Source organism: Manacus candei, unplaced genomic scaffold (assembly GCF_025592945.1).
Source record: "Manacus candei isolate 608988 ecotype Guabito, Panama unplaced genomic scaffold, ASM2559294v1 h1tg000106l, whole genome shotgun sequence".
In the NCBI taxonomy this organism is placed as follows: Eukaryota; Metazoa; Chordata; class Aves; order Passeriformes; family Pipridae; genus Manacus; species Manacus candei.
Window position 1 is genome coordinate 766,117 of NW_026138154.1, and position 16,038 is coordinate 782,154.

The 16,038-nt window shown below is 66.4% G+C and overlaps 2 protein-coding genes across 3 annotated transcripts; both read left to right on the forward strand.

Annotated features, from left to right (window-relative positions):
- PDE4C (phosphodiesterase 4C) lies at positions 1-8,759 on the forward strand. Of its 2 annotated transcripts, none has more exons than XM_051769265.1 (15): positions 1-18; positions 3,569-3,751; positions 3,831-3,867; positions 3,978-4,042; positions 4,163-4,212; positions 4,704-4,849; positions 5,224-5,317; positions 5,793-5,971; positions 6,054-6,152; positions 6,224-6,388; positions 6,471-6,570; positions 6,656-6,810; positions 6,896-7,018; positions 7,196-7,378; positions 7,462-8,759. In XM_051769265.1, the coding sequence occupies exons 2-15, from the start codon at positions 3,720-3,722 to the stop codon at positions 7,975-7,977; spliced, it is 1,944 nt and encodes a 647-aa protein (XP_051625225.1). In that variant the 5' UTR covers positions 1-18; positions 3,569-3,719; the 3' UTR covers positions 7,978-8,759. The 2 variants fall into 2 exon arrangements, with proteins under 2 accessions (XP_051625225.1, XP_051625226.1); XM_051769266.1 differs by lacking the exon at positions 1-18 and adding an exon at positions 1,618-1,914.
- A 1,836-nt stretch (positions 8,760-10,595) lies between these two features.
- RAB3A (RAB3A, member RAS oncogene family) lies at positions 10,596-15,931 on the forward strand. The gene is made up of 5 exons (XM_051769305.1): positions 10,596-10,702; positions 12,398-12,625; positions 13,827-13,945; positions 14,040-14,164; positions 14,571-15,931. The coding sequence occupies exons 2-5, from the start codon at positions 12,398-12,400 to the stop codon at positions 14,759-14,761; spliced, it is 663 nt and encodes a 220-aa protein (XP_051625265.1). The 5' UTR covers positions 10,596-10,702; the 3' UTR covers positions 14,762-15,931.
- Positions 15,932-16,038: the final 107 nt, after the last annotated feature.

Consider the following 16,038-nt stretch of genomic DNA (forward strand, 5'->3'; position numbering starts at 1 on the left):
TGAGTCCGAGCCCCCCCGGTAAGGGTGGGACGGGGAGCGGGGAGGTGATGCCGGCCCCCGCTGGCACCGGGAAGGGGTTACCGGGCAAGGCGCTGCTGGTGGGGACGCTCCCGGGTTCAGCACCGGCCGGCGGACAGCGGCACCGGGGCACCGGCACCGGCAGAGCACCCGGTGGGCTGGGGACAAACCCCTCTGTCACCGGCCCTGGGATGTCCGTCCCGATCGCCATCTGCCTCTGTCACCCCATCCCCAACACCCCTGTCCCCACCACACTGTGCCCATCCCCTCCGTCCCCGTCACCTGTCACCCCTGTCCCCCCTGTCCCCACCACCCATTCCTGTCCCCAACCTTCCTGTCCCTCATCCTCCTCACCCCCTGCTTGTCCCCATCCCCTGGCCCAGCCGGTGCCGCTGCAGGGTTGGCCTGGCTCTGCCCAAAGTGACCTCAGCCCCTCCCGCAGTGGTTGCAGGGCTATTTTTGGGCCATTCCCCCTATCCCGTGCCTCTCCCAGCCCAGCTTGCAGGGTCAGCATGGAGCTGGCACAGCTGAGGGTCATGGCTCCGGTGTCACTTGTCATCCACCCCTGCAGACACGTGGGGACAGCGACAGTCCGACAGGGACTGGCTGTCCTGGGGTCAGGGACTTGCTGTCCTGTGGCCAGTCCTGTCCCGGCTGTCCAGGGGCTGCTGGCTGCCAGCCAGCCCGGGGGGGCTCTTCCCCCTCACCCCCGTGCCCTGATGTCCCTCTGTCCCAGCACCCCCTCTGCTCTGACGTCCCCACAGTCGTGCCTGCAGTCCCTTGGAAGCGAGGGTAACCCCCCACCCGGTGGGTTTTGGGGTCCCCACTGCTCCTGCCGTGGCAGGGGAGGCCTCGTTGTTGTCCCCCCTGGCTCCCTGCCAGCTGCTGGATATTTTTGTGGCCGCTGGGAACAGCAGGTATCCACATCCTGCTGCATCAGGCTGGGCAGGTGCCAGCTCCCACGGCCAGGCCGGTGGGTCACCCACGGTGCCACTGTCACCGGCTGGACCTCATCCTGCTGCTCCCTGTTCCCCCCAGGAGGGAGCTTGGCACTGCACCAGGGAGGGGCTGGGCCACAATTTGGGGTGGGTTTGGCTCTCGCTGGTCCCTGGGTGGTACCGTGGCACAACCACACCTCGTGTCTGGGATGCTCCAGGCTCAGCCGTGTCCCTTGATGGCACCGTGGCATGTCCACACTGCAAGTCCAGGATGCTCCAGCCTCAGCCACGTCCTTGGTGGCACCATGGCACAAACCACACCACAGCACAACCACACCGTGTGTTTGGGATACTCCAGGCTCATCCCTGTCCCTTGGTGGCACCGTGGCACATCCACGCCGAGTGTTTGGGATGCTCCAGGCTTATCCATGCCCCTCGGTGGCACCGTGGCACGTCCACTCCGTACGTCTGGCTCACCGAGGGGTCCGTGTGGCATTTTTTCCGTGTGCCCAGGCAGAGCACCCCTGCCCTTTCGGGAGCAGCTGCCGCCTCGGGGAGACAGCAGGGTGGCCGGTGGCACCGGGCCAGCGAGGGGCCACGTGCCCGGGCCGCCAGGAACACCGGGGGGGGACCCGCTCCCTGCGCCGGCTGCCGGAGCCAGACAGTTGTTTAATTTCCCAGGCACAGGGCGGGAGGGGGATGGAAAGTTTCCCGGGGCCGCCGGGGCCGGGACGGCCGCACGCTTCCTGCTCCGCACCGGGGGCGCCGGGGCCGCGCCGGGGCCGCGCCGGGGGTCCCTGAGCCGGGCCATGCTGCCCACCCCGCACCCCTCGCCGGGGGCTTCTCCGGCAGCCTCCCCCCGCAATTCCCCCCGCAATTCCCCCGTCCTCTTCAGGAAGCTCCTGATGAACCAGAGCATCCGCCTGCAGCGGCGCTTCACCGTGGCGCATCCCCTCTGGTAAGGGGGGGACGCTGGCGGGTCCCCGGGGGGGTGGTGGCACCAGGCTGTGCTGCCAGGATAGGGTCAGGGGACACCCCCCCCCCCCAGCGCTGTGTGCCCACGGGGACGGGGGGGACGAGGAGGGGACAGCGGGTGTCCCCACATGGCCAGGGGCTGAGCCGGGCAGGGGGGAGCCGCTGGACGAGCGCGGCTAAGCACGGACACGCTCATTGCAGCGATGGCCAGGCAGGGACCCGCGGTGGGGGGGCCCGGTGGGCAGGGAGGGGGACTTTTCCCTCCAAATCGAGGCACCCACTCACCCACCGCGGCACCTCCCTGCCCTCCCCGGCTCGGAGCTCTGTAGGGTTGGTTTTGGGGTGCCCCCCCCGGGTGCTGGTGGGTGCCGGCCCCACCTGCGTGAGCGCTGTAGGGCTCAGCACATCCCTCCGCAACAGCAACTATTTATAGCGGCCCCGGCCCCCCCTCAGCCCGACACGGGCACGGCTCGGTCATTAACGCCGAAACGAGGGGGGTTAATTCGGCACCGGCCCCTCGGCGGGGGCTCGTGTCCCCCGGGGCTGTCCCCTGCGGTGGCAGCGGGGTCAGAGGTGGTGGCACGGGGCCGGGAACAGACGCGGGCATCACCCGCGGGGCCGTCGGAGGGACAATGCGGCTTTGTGTCCCCGGTACCATCGGGGATGGGAAGGCGAGGCAGGAAAACAAGGGGCTGCGGGGATGGCATGACGCGGTGCCGGCTGGCACTGCCACTGCCGGGGACGGCCACACCACAGGGACCGGGGCTGCCGGAGCGGGACGATGCTGCCGGGCAGCCGGTGCCCGTCCCGGAGGCACTCCTGCATCTGGTAGGTGCTGGGCTCCCGCCGGGGACAGGGTGGCCCCAGTGGCATCCGCGCTCTCGCAGTTCTCCCGGTGCTCCCCGTCCCCGCGGCGGTGACGGACAGGCGCTGGATGGCCCTCGCTGTGTCCCTGCTCCGCGCAGCCTTTCCCATGACCCCGGGGCCAGCGGAGCAGGAGGGGGGGGCGAGGCGGCCGCAGCCAGCTGGGGGACACTGCAGGGTCACCACCCCTGTCCCTAAGTCCCCTGTCCCCCCCATGGATGCACACGGCTGCCAGGTGACTCTGGTTGAGGTGCCCCCGGGCTGCCACCAGCACGTCCCCAAGGGCCAAGGCTTGGCTTCTGTGGCATTTTCTGTCCTTCGATGTCCCCTGGCTCTGTGCCATGGCTGTCCCCTCCGTGGGACACAGCACCCCCGAGCCAGGGCTGATGGAGGCTTTGGGGGTTTGGAGGACTTGGGATCACAGTGCTGAGGACAGGGTGGGGATGGGACAGGCAGGAGCTGGCCCTTCCCGGGGTCTCTGGAGCTGGGAGCTTCAGGGTAGGGGGGCCTGTCCCACCTGGGTGACATGGGACAACCTGGCTTTGCTGGCAGGGAGCTGAGAGAGGGTCCATGTGCACTGAGTTGTGCCCATTCTCAGCACTGGGTGAAGGAGGTGGCAGGGCCAGGCTGGGAGGTGACTGGTGTCACCACAGGGGCCACCAAACCGGCTGAGTGGGACGATGGCAGCGAGAGCCCAGCAAACCCAGTGGTGTCCTGTGGGCCGTGCCCCCACACCTTGCCCCGTGCCAGCCTTGACTCCTCTCCCCTCACAGCTTTGACCTGGAGAATGGCCTCCAAGGCCGGGGCACGCTGGACCCCCAGGCCAGCCCGGGGCTGGTCCTGCAGGGCACCTTCTCCCACGGGCAGCGCCGCGAGTCCTTCCTGTACCGCTCCGACAGCGACTATGACCTGTCCCCCAAAGGCATGTCCCGCAACTCCTCCATCGCCAGCGACCTGTGAGTGTCCCCCCAACTCCCTGCATCCCCCGGGACCCCACTGCCCTCCCCCAGGCTCACGCTCCCTTTGCTCCCACAGGCACGGAGAAGACATGATCGTCACGCCGTTCGCCCAGGTAGGTGCCATCCCTGTGCCCTGCCTGGGAGGGGACACGGCCTGTGCCCAGTGCCCCGGGGTGTGTCCCGGGGGGCGTCGGCCCGGCCCCAGCCCCCTCTTGCCCCCCAGGTCCTGGCCAGCCTCCGCACCGTCCGCAGCAACCTCACCCACCTCCAGGACCGCGCCGGCATCAAGTGAGTGGGCTGTGGGGTGGGGAGGGTGAGGGTCTCACCTGGGTGGGAGACCCCGACCCATGGCAAGGGCGAGGGCACCGCTGTGGGGGTCCTGGTTGCTCAGCCCCCCGTGTTTCCCAGGCGAGGATCCAGCAGCAGCCTGCCCTCCGGGAGCAAGGCCAGCCTGTCGGGTGAGTGCCGGGGGGACCACGGTGGGGATGTTTTGGGGCCGTCCCTGTGCCCTCAGGGTGGGTCCCGCTGTGCCCTCGGGGGGGATACAGCCCCCTCCAGGCAGGGCAGAGCCGCGGCTTTGCCCTTTGGGATCCATGTCTGGTTTTCGGCAGCTCCTCCCGCCTGGCCGCCCTTCGCGGCGGTGGAAAAGCTCCCGTTGACGTCAAACCTTCCATTAATAAAACCCGGCGGTGAGCGGGGCCCCGCGGGAGCCCGGCTGCCCCCGGGGCTGCCTGTCACCCCACGGGACACTGTGGCACGTGGGGCTGCCACGCCATGGGGACGGTGTGATGGGGCCGAGCCCCACTGCCCAGGGATGCTCGACCCCGAACCCCGCGTCCCCCCGTGCCCCCGGCCGCCCTGCTCGAGGGCCGTGAGCTGCCCCGCCGGCGAGCCCCCGGGTTTGGGGTGGCACGAGCCCCCCTGTGCCGGGTGGTCGCGCCGTCGGCAGGTCCCTTGCCAAGCTGGCGGGTGCCCCCAGCAGAAGATGCCCACCAGAAGCTCTCACGGGAGACCCTGGAGGAGCTGGATTGGTGCCTGGACCAGCTGGAGACGCTGCAGACCAGGCACTCGGTCAGCGAGATGGCCTCCAACAAGGTAAGGGGCCCTGGCACGGTCACCCTGGGGGGAATGGGGACCCTGGCACTACTGAACCCCCTGGGCTGGGCAGCTGGGGGGCCTGCTGGCCCCCTGCACCACTGATCCCCCCAGGATGGGCAGCTGGGGGTCCTGTGTGCCCCCTGCACCACTGATCCCCCCAGGATGGGCAGCTGGGGGGCCTGCTGGCCCCCTGCACCACTGATCCCCCCAGGATGGGCAGCTGGGGGTCCTGTGTGCCCCCACATCACAGAGCCCCCTGGGATGGGCAGCTGGGGGTCCTGTGTGCCCCCCACATCACAGAGCCCCCCGGGATGGGCAGCTGGGGGTCCTGTGTGCCCCCCCCACCGCTGAGCTCTGCCCACCACCTGCAGTTCAAGCGGATGCTGAACCGGGAGCTGACGCACCTCTCGGAGACGAGCCGCTCTGGGAACCAGGTCTCCGAGTACATCTCCAGAACCTTCCTGGGTGAGGACCCCCCCACCCCAGGGACACCACTGGGGTCATCCCTCTGCTGGCAGCAGGGTGGGCTTTGTGCCCGCTTGCTTCTTGTGAAGGGATGAAATGGAGGGGAAAGGGAGGGGGACTTTCCCAGGTGTCCCAGTGGGATTTGCTGTTTGGGGCTGTAACACCCTTTGTCCTGGCTGGGTGTGCTGGTGCGTGCTGGTGCTTGCTGGTGCATGCTGGTGCATACTGGTGCACTGGGGCTGTTGGGTAAATCCCTGTGGGCCTGGAGGGGTGTCCAGGGCAGGGTTTGTATCCACTGGCAGGCGGGTGGCTCGTGCAGGGCAGTGATGGAAAGTGCTGGGCACCCCCCACGCAGCCCCCAAATTGTCCCGACATCATGGTGTCACCTGCACCGTGTCATCAGCGCGAGCCAGGGAGGTGTTGGGGGGGAATTTGAGCTCCCCCCCTGCTCACGCCCACCCCGGTGCCATCCCAGACAAGCAGCACGAGGTGGAGATCCCCTCGGCGCTGGCCAAGGACAAGGAGAAGGAGCGGAGGAAGCGCCCCATGTCCCAGATCAGCGGCGTCAGGAAGCTCACGCACAGCTCCAGCCTCGCCGCCGCCGGCATCCCCCGCTTCGGGGTGCGCACGGACCACGAGGGGCTGCTGGCCAAGGTGGGCTTGGCACGGGTGACCCACCCGACCACAGGGTCCCTGGCGCCAGCCCCCCACGGACCTCCGTCCCTCTGGTCCCCAGGAGCTGGAGGACACCAACAAGTGGGGGCTCAACGTGTTTAAAGTCGCCGAGTACTCGGGGAACCGCCCGCTGACCGTCATCATGTACAGCATCTTCCAGGTGAGCATCCCGCTGGGATGGCCCTGTCCCCGTGCCCGGATGGGGACGAGCCACCTCCCGCCTCCCTGCAGGAGCGTGACCTGATGAAGACCTTCCGCATCCCCGTCAACACCTTCATCACCTACATGCTGACGCTGGAGGACCATTACCACGCCGACGTGGCCTATCACAACAACCTCCACGCCGCCGACGTGGCGCAGTCCACCCACGTCCTCCTCTCCACGCCTGCCCTGGAGGTGATTATTGGTCTCCTGAGGCCACCGGGTGTGTCGGGCAGGGTTGTAACACGCCCGCAACTCCTTCTCACACCATTCCCAGGCTGTCTTCACGGACCTGGAGATCATGGCTGCCATCTTCGCCAGCGCCATCCACGACGTCGACCACCCCGGCGTCTCCAACCAGTTCCTCATCAACACCAGTGAGCTGGGGAGCAGGGATGGAGCTGGGGGGGTGTGGAGGACCCCACCTGGGGTCTCCCCAGGGTGACCGGTGCCCTCTCACAGACTCGGAGCTGGCGCTGATGTACAACGACGCCTCGGTGCTGGAGAACCACCACCTGGCCGTGGGCTTCAAGCTCCTCCAGGAGGAGAACTGCGACATCTTCCAGAACCTGAGCAGGAAGCAGAGGCAGACGCTCCGAAAAATGGTCATCGACATGGTATGAGGGGGCTGGACCACCCCAGGGTGGGGGTCCAGGCTGGGGGGGGTCAGGCTGAGCCCCATTCCCGGCTTGCCCTGCCCAGGTGTTGGCCACGGACATGTCCAAGCACATGAACCTGCTGGCGGATCTGAAGACCATGGTGGAGACCAAGAAGGTGACCAGCCTGGGGGTGCTGCTGCTGGACAACTACTCTGATCGGATCCAGGTGGGCAGGGGGACACGGCTGGGAATCCTTCCTGGCACTGCGGACGTTGGGCATTGCTCTGGGCTGCGGGCACGTCCTGCCTGGTGGCTCCCAACCACAGCCGAGCATGGCCAAAGGTTCCTGGCACAGTGTGGGGGTGGTCCTGGGGGACAAAGGACACCGTGGCTGTGCCCACAGGTCCTGCAGAGCATGGTGCACTGCGCCGACCTCAGCAACCCCACTAAGCCCCTGGAGCTGTACCGGCAGTGGACCGACCGCATCATGGTGGAGTTCTTCCACCAGGGAGACCGGGAGCGGGAGAAGGGGATGGAGATCAGCCCCATGTGTGACAAGCACACCGCCTCCGTGGAGAAGTCCCAGGTGGGGCGGCGGCCTGGGGACGGGGTGGGGGTGTGCAGGGCTGGGCCGGGGGCTCAGCTCTGCCTCCTTCCCTCCCCCTCAAGGTGGGCTTCATCGACTTCATCGCCCACCCGCTGTGGGAGACGTGGGCCGACCTGGTGCACCCCGACGCCCAGGAGCTCCTGGACACGCTGGAGGACAACCGGGAGTGGTACCAGAGCATGATCCGGCGCAGCCCGTCCCCTCCTCCCGAGGCACCCGGCGCGTCCCCCGCCAGCACCGACAAGTTCCAGTTCGAGCTGACCCTGGAGGAGGAGGAGGAGGGTGAGTCGGACACGGAGCTGGAGGGGCCTGAGAGCCCCTTGGACGAGGACAACAGCGGCTCCAAGACCCCGGGCACGGACGACTCGGAGTCGGCCGACACCAGGCGCTTGTCCCCCGGCCCCGGGGAGCGGGACTCGCCCCTGCCCCGCCCAAGGGACGTGGACAACCGGCGGGCGCTGGAGGGGACGCTGCCCAAGGACGGTGGCGGCGGGTGCTCCGTGCCAGGGCCCGAGGACAGCCAAGGGCTGTGCCTGGACACGGAGGGCAACGTCACATTCCTGTCCCTGGGCACGTAGCGGCACCGGCCGGTGGGTCCCCTCGCTGCCACGGGGACGTGGGACTGGGCTCTGCCCTGGCCGGTGTTGGGGACAGCGGGGAGCTGGCAGTGGCACCACACAGGGCGTGGAGGGCCCCAAATCATGTCCCCATGCGGGGTCTGGGCAGGTCCTGATGGACAGGAAGGCGCTGCTCGCCCTCTCCCATCTCCCACCAGCTGCTGGGAAAGGTCCCTGTCCCCTTCAGGCAAGGCTTGGGGACACTGTGCTCTGGCCTCAGCCCAGCCCTGAGGACATCACACCCCACAGGGCTCCAGGAAGGAGTCCCCCACAGGGCTGGGGCACAGCCAAAAGCATTCCAGCACTTTTCCAGGTGGCCTCTCGCAGGACAGCAGCCCCACAGTGGGACGGGGAGGTGGGTGAAGGGTGCTGGTGACACCCCCAGCACGAGGGACCCCCAGGCACCGACGCACGGCACGGGCACGAGTCAGGGGTTTATTTATTTGGGGACAGGTTCACTTTTTAAAGCCTTTTGTAGCTCACTTTTTACTCCGAGCCTCTCCGAGGCCGCACTCACGTGGATATTTGGGGCGGAAAGACACATTTTTCGGGGTGGAAAGTCGCATTTCTGCTCCGTGATCACTGAAAATGCTGCGTTTTTAATTCACACTTTTGGCCCTGGCGGGTGCTGTGACCCCCCCACCCCCGTGTCTCCGTCATCCTGCCCGGGGACAGCCCCCCAGGATCCTTTTGGGTTTTCCTTCACCTTTCCAGAGATTAAACCTGGTTTGTTCCACCCTAAACACGAGCCTTTTAAGTGCCTCTTTACCTTAGAAGTGCCTTTTCCTGGTGTCACGGGAGCCGTGCCAATGTCCCCGGGGACTGGCGTGGTTGGTGGCCCCTGCGGGCACCAGGGAGGGCCTGGAACAAAAGGAGCTCCTCCCTGGAAACGCTGAGATCCATCACTGGCAACCACGGCCTGCTAAGGTAAATATTTAATCGCCGGCTTGGCGCGGCGCGGGGCCCGTTCCCGGCTCTTCCGCATTGCTCCCAACGGTGATTTATCTCCGCAAACACGTCCCCACCCCTGGCACTGCCCTGGCACTGCCCCGGCACGTGGGGCCCCCGAGGCTCTCACCCCCTGCCCGGCCCACGCTGTACCCGTGGCGGCAGCAGGGCCTTGGGGGCTGGATGATCCTTTCCCAGCCCAGGTATGAGCTGGGAGCGCTGGAGCCACGCGGGGTGGTCGTTCCTGGGGGGTGCTGGGTGTCCTCCTGCCTCTGCTGGGGGAGAGGGGCTGTGCTGAGAGGGGCCAGATAAGGCTTTGTGCTCCCAGAACTCCTTGAACCCAGGTCTGTCCCAGACTCTGCCGGGCTGGAGCAGGGCAGGAGCTGGTGGGAAAAAGCCCTTTTCATCCCGTGCTTGGCTGAGGGGCTGCAGAATCCACTGACAAGGAAGGTGGTGGAGCTGTTGCCCGGGGAAGGTGGGGGCAGCACCCATGGTCATCCCTGTGGCTGGATCTGTCCCTAAACCTGGATCCATCCCTATGGCTGGATCTATCTCTGCAGTTGGGTCCATTCCCGAGCTTGGGCCCATCCCCATGGTTGGATCCAACCCTGTGTGCGGGTCTGCCCCTGAGCCTGGATCCATCCCTGAGTCTGGATCCATCCCTGAGCCTGGATCCATCCCTGAGCCTGGATCCATCCCTATGCCTGGATCCATCCCTGAGCCTGGATCCATCTCTGAGTCTGGATCCATCCCTGAGCCTGGATCCATCCCTGAGCCTGGATCCAACCATGCAGCCGGATCCATCCTTGAGCCTGGGCCCATCCCCATGGCTGGATCCATCCCTGAGCCTGGATCCATCCCCATGCCTGGATCCATCCCTGCCTCCCGGCCATCCCGTTGTCACGGGGGGCTGTTGCTCTGTCTCCTCACGGTGGGCTCTCACTGCCCACCTGGGCAGTGCCCACCGTGTCCGGCAGCTCCAGCCAGAGCCCGGGGGGTGTCCGGCTCCGTCCTCCGTGGGCTCTGGGTCCTGGACAGGCCCCGGTGGGGCTGCACCGGGACAGGGGCCATTTAAAGCCCCCGGGCAGGGCACGACAGGGCAGTGCCCGGGAGGCTCCGGGCAGGGTAGGGCAAGGCCCGGGAGGGTCCCGGGGCCCCGGGCAGGGCAGGGCAGGCCCGGGCAGGGCGGTGCCGGGGCCCCGAGGCCGCCATATGCTGCCTCCCCTAATCCCCGCTGGAACCTGAGGGCGAGGGAGGACATGGCCGCCCACCTGCGCACCAGCCCCGCCTCAGCTCTAGGCGCCCTGCCAGGGTAAAGATCAGCCCGACCGCCACTGCCACGCCTAGGGGGGGCGTCGCGATATAGCGCGCCATGTCGCGACAGCCAGGCTGCGAGATCTCGCTCTCCCCCCCTTTGAGCGGGAATGGTCCGCCCCGCTCCCCCCGCCCGCGCGGCGCGTGGTTCACCCCGCGCCTCACACCGCTCGGCCGGACCGCACCACCGCGCGCGGCCGAGGGGGGGGGCGCGGCGCCCACCACCGCGCCGGGAGGGGGTGGCCGTCCCCCCCACACCTCCCCGCTGTCCATCACCGCGCGCCGCCGGGCCAATCAGCGCCGCGCTCCGGGGCGCGCCCGTGACGCGAGGGTTCATTTGCATAGCGGGCCACGCCCCTTCTGCCGACGTCACCCGGGGTCCGCATCTGCTGCAGTCGCTGCGGGAGGAGCGAGCGCGGCAGAGGTGAGACCCCCCCACACCCACCGCCGGGACCCCCCCCAAACCCTCCGGCACCCCCGGCACCCCCCGGCACCCAGGGGTTCGCCCGGCAGCCGGCGGGGAGGCGCGGTGCAGCGGGGGAGGCGGGAGGCGGCGGGCGGGGGGCGGAGGGGGGGGTGATGATGATGATGATGATGATGGTGATGATGATGGTGGTGGTGGTGATGATGGTGGCGGTGGGGATGATGGTGATGGATGCGGCGCAGGGCGGGGGGGATGCGCAGGGTCCCCGTTGAGGGGGAGTTGCGGCGCGGACCGAATGGGTGCAGCGGGGTCGGGCGGGGGGTGGGCGCCTCCCTGCAGCGCCTGGAGCGGCCCCATGAGCGCCCTGAGCCCCCCCTGCACCCCCCCCATCAGGACCCGGCGCCTCCTCCCTGCAGCGCCCTGTGCGCCCCCCCTGCGCCCCCACCCATCAGCATCCCCAGCCCCCTCCTTGCAGCACCCTGCACCCTCGCTGTGCGCACCCCGTGCCCCCCCCGTGAGCGCCCTGCACCCCCCCCCATCAGCACCCTAAACCCCCTCCCTGTAGCAGCCGGCACCCCCCTCCATCGGCACCCTGAACCCCGCAGCGCTTCCCGGCATCCCTGTGCTCCATCCTGCATCCCCCCGCACCAGCCCTGGGTGGGCACCCACCTCTGTGCCCCCCCTGCCTGGCATCAGCACCCCCCCGGCACCCCGGGACCCCCCCCCCCGGCACCCTGTGGCACCTCGCGGTGCCGTGTCACCGCGCTGGTGCCATTTTGTGGGGGAGATGCAGGAGAGGCTGCGGCGTCCCGGCCGCACCTGCCGATGCCACGGCAAATCCTGCGATCCGTGGCAAATCCCGGGATCCACGGCAAATCCTGCGATCCACGGCAAATCCCGGGGGCCATGGCAAACCCCTGGGGCCATGGCAAACCCCTGGATGCATAGCAAACCCCAGGATCCACAGCAAATCCTGGGGGCCACAGCAAATCCCAGGGGCTATGGCAAACCCCAGGATCCACAGCAAACCCTGGGATCCAGAGCGAACCTTTGGGAGGGGGTCACGGCAAATCCTGGAATCCACAGTGAATCCTGGGGGTCGCAGCAAATCCCAGGGGCTATGACAAACCCTGGGATCCACAGCAAATCCTGTGGGGCCACGGCAAATCCTGGGGGTCACAGCAAACCCTGGGATCCACAGCAAATCCTGGGGGCCATGGCAAATCCTGGGATCCACAGGAAACCTTCTGGGGGTCACGGCAAATCCTGGGGGTTGCAAGAAACCCTGGGATCCACAGCAAATCCTGGGATCCACAGCAAATCCTAGGGGGCCACAGCAAATCCTGGGGGGCCACGGCAAATCCTAGGGGGCCACAGCAAATCCTGGGGGGCCACGGCAAACCCCAGGATCCACAGCAAACCCCAGGATCCACGGCAGCTCCTGGGGACCACGGCACATTCCGAGGGCTGCGGGAAACCCTGGGATCCACGGCAAAGGCCGGGATCCACGTGCCCCACATGTACCACGGGCCCGCCTCGCTGGGGGTGACAGGAGGTGTCCTGTGGGGTGAGTGACCCACCGTGGCCACCCCGCCGCCCATCCCAAGCCGGAACACGCCGGCTCCGTGCCCGCAGCGCCGGGAATCGGCTCCGAGCCGGGGCTTGGACCGTCACGGCCTCTCCCCCGCCTTGCAGATGGCGTCGGCTACCGACTCCCGCTATGGGCAGAAGGAATCCTCGGACCAGAACTTCGATTACATGTTCAAGATCCTGATCATCGGGAACAGCAGCGTCGGGAAAACCTCCTTCCTGTTCCGGTACGCCGACGACTCCTTCACGCCCGCCTTCGTCAGCACCGTCGGCATCGACTTCAAGGTCAAGACCATCTATCGGAACGACAAGCGCATCAAGCTGCAGATCTGGGTGAGACCCCCGGGGCGCCCTCGGACCCCCACGGAGGGCTGGGAGGGGGTGGTCGCGTTGGGGCTGCTCCGCCCTGCGGAGCTGGAAGGGCTGGAAGCACCGGGAGCGGCGCTGGGGTGGGAGGGGATGTGTCCTCAGGGACCTTGGTGGTCCTTGGAGGGCCCTGAGGGGTGTCACTGTGTCCCCAGGGGTGACCTGGTGGGAGGGGATGTGTCCTCAGGGACCTTGGTGACGCCCAGAGCGCCCCAAGGGGTGTCACTGTGTCCCTGGGGATGACATGGTGGGGAGGGACATGTCCCCAGGGACCCCTGGAGCACCCCAAGGAGTGTCACTGTGGCCCCAGAGGTGACATGGTGGGGAGGGATTTGTCCCCATGAACCTGGGTGGCCTCTGGAGAGCCCTGAGGGTGATGCCAGGGTGGAGAGGGATGTGTCCCCAGGGATCTCAGTGGCACCTGGAGCACCCTAAGGGGTGTCACTGTCCACCCCAGTGACATGGTGGGGAGGGATATGTCCCCAAGGACCCCTGGAGAACCCTGAGGGGTGTCACTGTGCCCCTGGGGGTGACATGGTGCGAAGAGACATGTCCCCAGGGACCTTGGTGGCACCAGAGCTCCTCGAGGGGTGTCATCGTGTCCTCAGGGGTGATGCCTGGGTGGGAAGGGACGTGTCCCCAGGGACCTCAGTGGTCCTCAGACTGCCCCAAGGGGTGTCACTGTGTCCCTGGGGGTGACATGGTGGGGAGGAAGATGTCCCCAGGGACCTCTGGTGAGTCCTGAGGGGTGTCACTGTATCCCCAGGGGTGACATGGTGGGGAGGGACATGTCCCCAGGGACCCCTGGAGCACCCCGAGGGGTGTCACTGTGTCCCTAGGGGTGACATAGTGGGGAGGGACATGTCCCCAGGGACCCCTGGCGAGTCCTGAGAGGCATCACTGTGTCCCTGGGGGTGACATGGTGGGGAGGGACATGTCTCCAGGGACCCCTGGAGCACCCCAAGGGGTGTCACTGTGTCCCTGGAGGTGACATGGTGGGGAGGGACATGTCCCCAGGAACCCCTGGAGCACCCCGAGGGGTGTCACTGTGTCCCCAGGGGTGACATGGCGGGAAGAGACGTGGCCCCAGGGACCTCCGTGGCCCCTGGAGCGCCCCGAGGGGTGTCACTGTCCCCCCCAGGGGTGACATCCTGCTGTCCCTGCCCAGGACACGGCCGGGCAGGAGCGGTACCGCACCATCACCACCGCCTACTACCGCGGGGCCATGGGCTTCATCCTCATGTACGACATCACCAACGAGGAGTCCTTCAACGCCGTGCAGGACTGGTGAGTGCCCCCCAGCCCTTCCCAGCCACCCCCCCAGCGCCCTGCTCAGCCCTCCTACCCCCCTACATTATTCCTCTTCTCCTTTCCCTCAAAGGTCCACCCAGATCAAGACCTACTCCTGGGACAACGCCCAGGTGCTGCTGGTGGGGAACAAGTGTGACATGGAGGACGAGCGCGTGGTCTCCTCGGAGAAGGGCCGCCAGCTCGCCGAGCACCTGGGTGAGCTGGGGAGAGGGGAACGCTCCCCCACGGCCACCATCCAACAAATAATTTAATTAAGGGCTTAATTCCCTCCCTGTAATTGCTCTGCTTCGACACCGGCTGGTGACTCGGCAAACACGGAGTCCTTGAGCTGTGGGAGGGGGTTTATTACCACCCTTAAACCCTCTGAGAGCTGCTGGGGAGGGGGAATGGGAGGGGGAGTTTCTGGGCGAGGTGTCCCCGCGTGGGGGGCAGGTTGGACACTGCGGGTTGGGCAGCTCATTAATATTTAACGAGGGGAGGAGGAGGAGGAGGAGCCGCGGCGGTTTCCGATGTTGTCGGGCTGGAGGCAGGGCTGGAACCCTGATCTGTCTGTGTGTGTGTGTGTGTGTGTCCCGTGTCCCTCTGCCCCCACCCCGTGCAGGATTTGAGTTTTTCGAGGCCAGTGCCAAGGACAACATCAACGTGAAGCAGACCTTCGAGCGGCTGGTGGACATCATCTGCGAGAAGATGTCGGAGTCGCTGGACACGGCCGACCCCGCCGTCACCGGGGCCAAGCAGGGCCCCCAGCTCACGGACCAGCAGGCCCCTCCCCACCAGGACTGTGCCTGCTAGGGGCCAGCCCCCCCCCCTCCTCCACAAACCCCCCCAAAACCGGTCAGTGCACCCCCCAACCCCCCCCCCCCAGCCCCTCCTCTTGGGGGTCCCGCGGGGGAATTGCTGCTGATACCTCCCAAAGGGCTGCGGCCCCTTTAGGAGCTCCCCACCCCACCCACACCCCCATAATTCATTAGGCTGTGCCCCCCCAACCCACCCCCTTAATTTATTTTGAAGCCTGGGCTGGTAGAAAACTCCCCTCATTCTGCTTTTAATCACTGTCCAAGGTATCATTGCCCTTCCCTGAGAACCCCCTTCCCTGGGGACCCCCTTCCCTGGGGACCCCACTGCTCTGAGGGAACCCCCCCTGTTCCCTGAGAAACTCCTGCCCTGGGGACCCCCTTCCCTGAGGACCCTATTCCCTGGGGGATCCCCTTGCCCTGGGGACCCCCTGACCTTGGGACCCACTGCCTTGAGAGACCCTCCTGCCCTGAGAAGCCCCTTCCCTGGGGACCCCCTTCCCTTGGGATCCCCTTCTCTGAGAACCCCATTCCATGGGAGGCCCCCCCCTGTGCCCTGAGCCCCCCCTGCCCTGGGAGACCCTCCTGCCCTGAGAAGCCCCTTCCCTGGGGACCCCCTTGTGTGAGAACCCCCTTCCCTGGACACCCCCTTCCCTGAGAACCCCTTTCCCTGGGGATCCCCTTCCCTGAGAACCCCATTCTCTGGGAGACCCCCCTCCCCAGGGTGTGGCTGCTTCCCCAGGACCCCCAAACCCCAAATCCCCCCTCCCCAGCCTGGCATTGCTCCCCCCTTTCCCCCCCCAACCCCAAGAGCTCCCGGAAGGGGGATGAGCTCTTTGTTCCCGGCTTTTCCTGCCCCTCCAGCTGGATGGATATTTCCTGACTCTTGTTTATTTGTATAAATAGATGCTAATTTATGCTCCCGCCGTCTTCCTCCTTGTACATACAGAGATTCCTTGTAAATAGGCGTAGGAAGTGACGCTGTGACCTGCTGTGCTGTGGCCGTGGTGGTGCATTTATATATATATATATATATATATTGATTTTTTTTCCTCTCTCTCTCTTTTTTTTTTTTCCTCCTTTTTTTTTTTTTTTTTTGTGTGGTAACCTTGCTTGTGAATATCACTTTAAAAAAAAAAAAACAAACAAAAAAACCACAAAAACAAAACGAAATCTCTTATTATTTAAAAGATTTAAAAAGGAAATGAGTTCATTAAGTAACAGCAGCGAGGCCAAGAGACCTGGAGTGAATCAGCCCCCGGGTTTGGAGTGGGG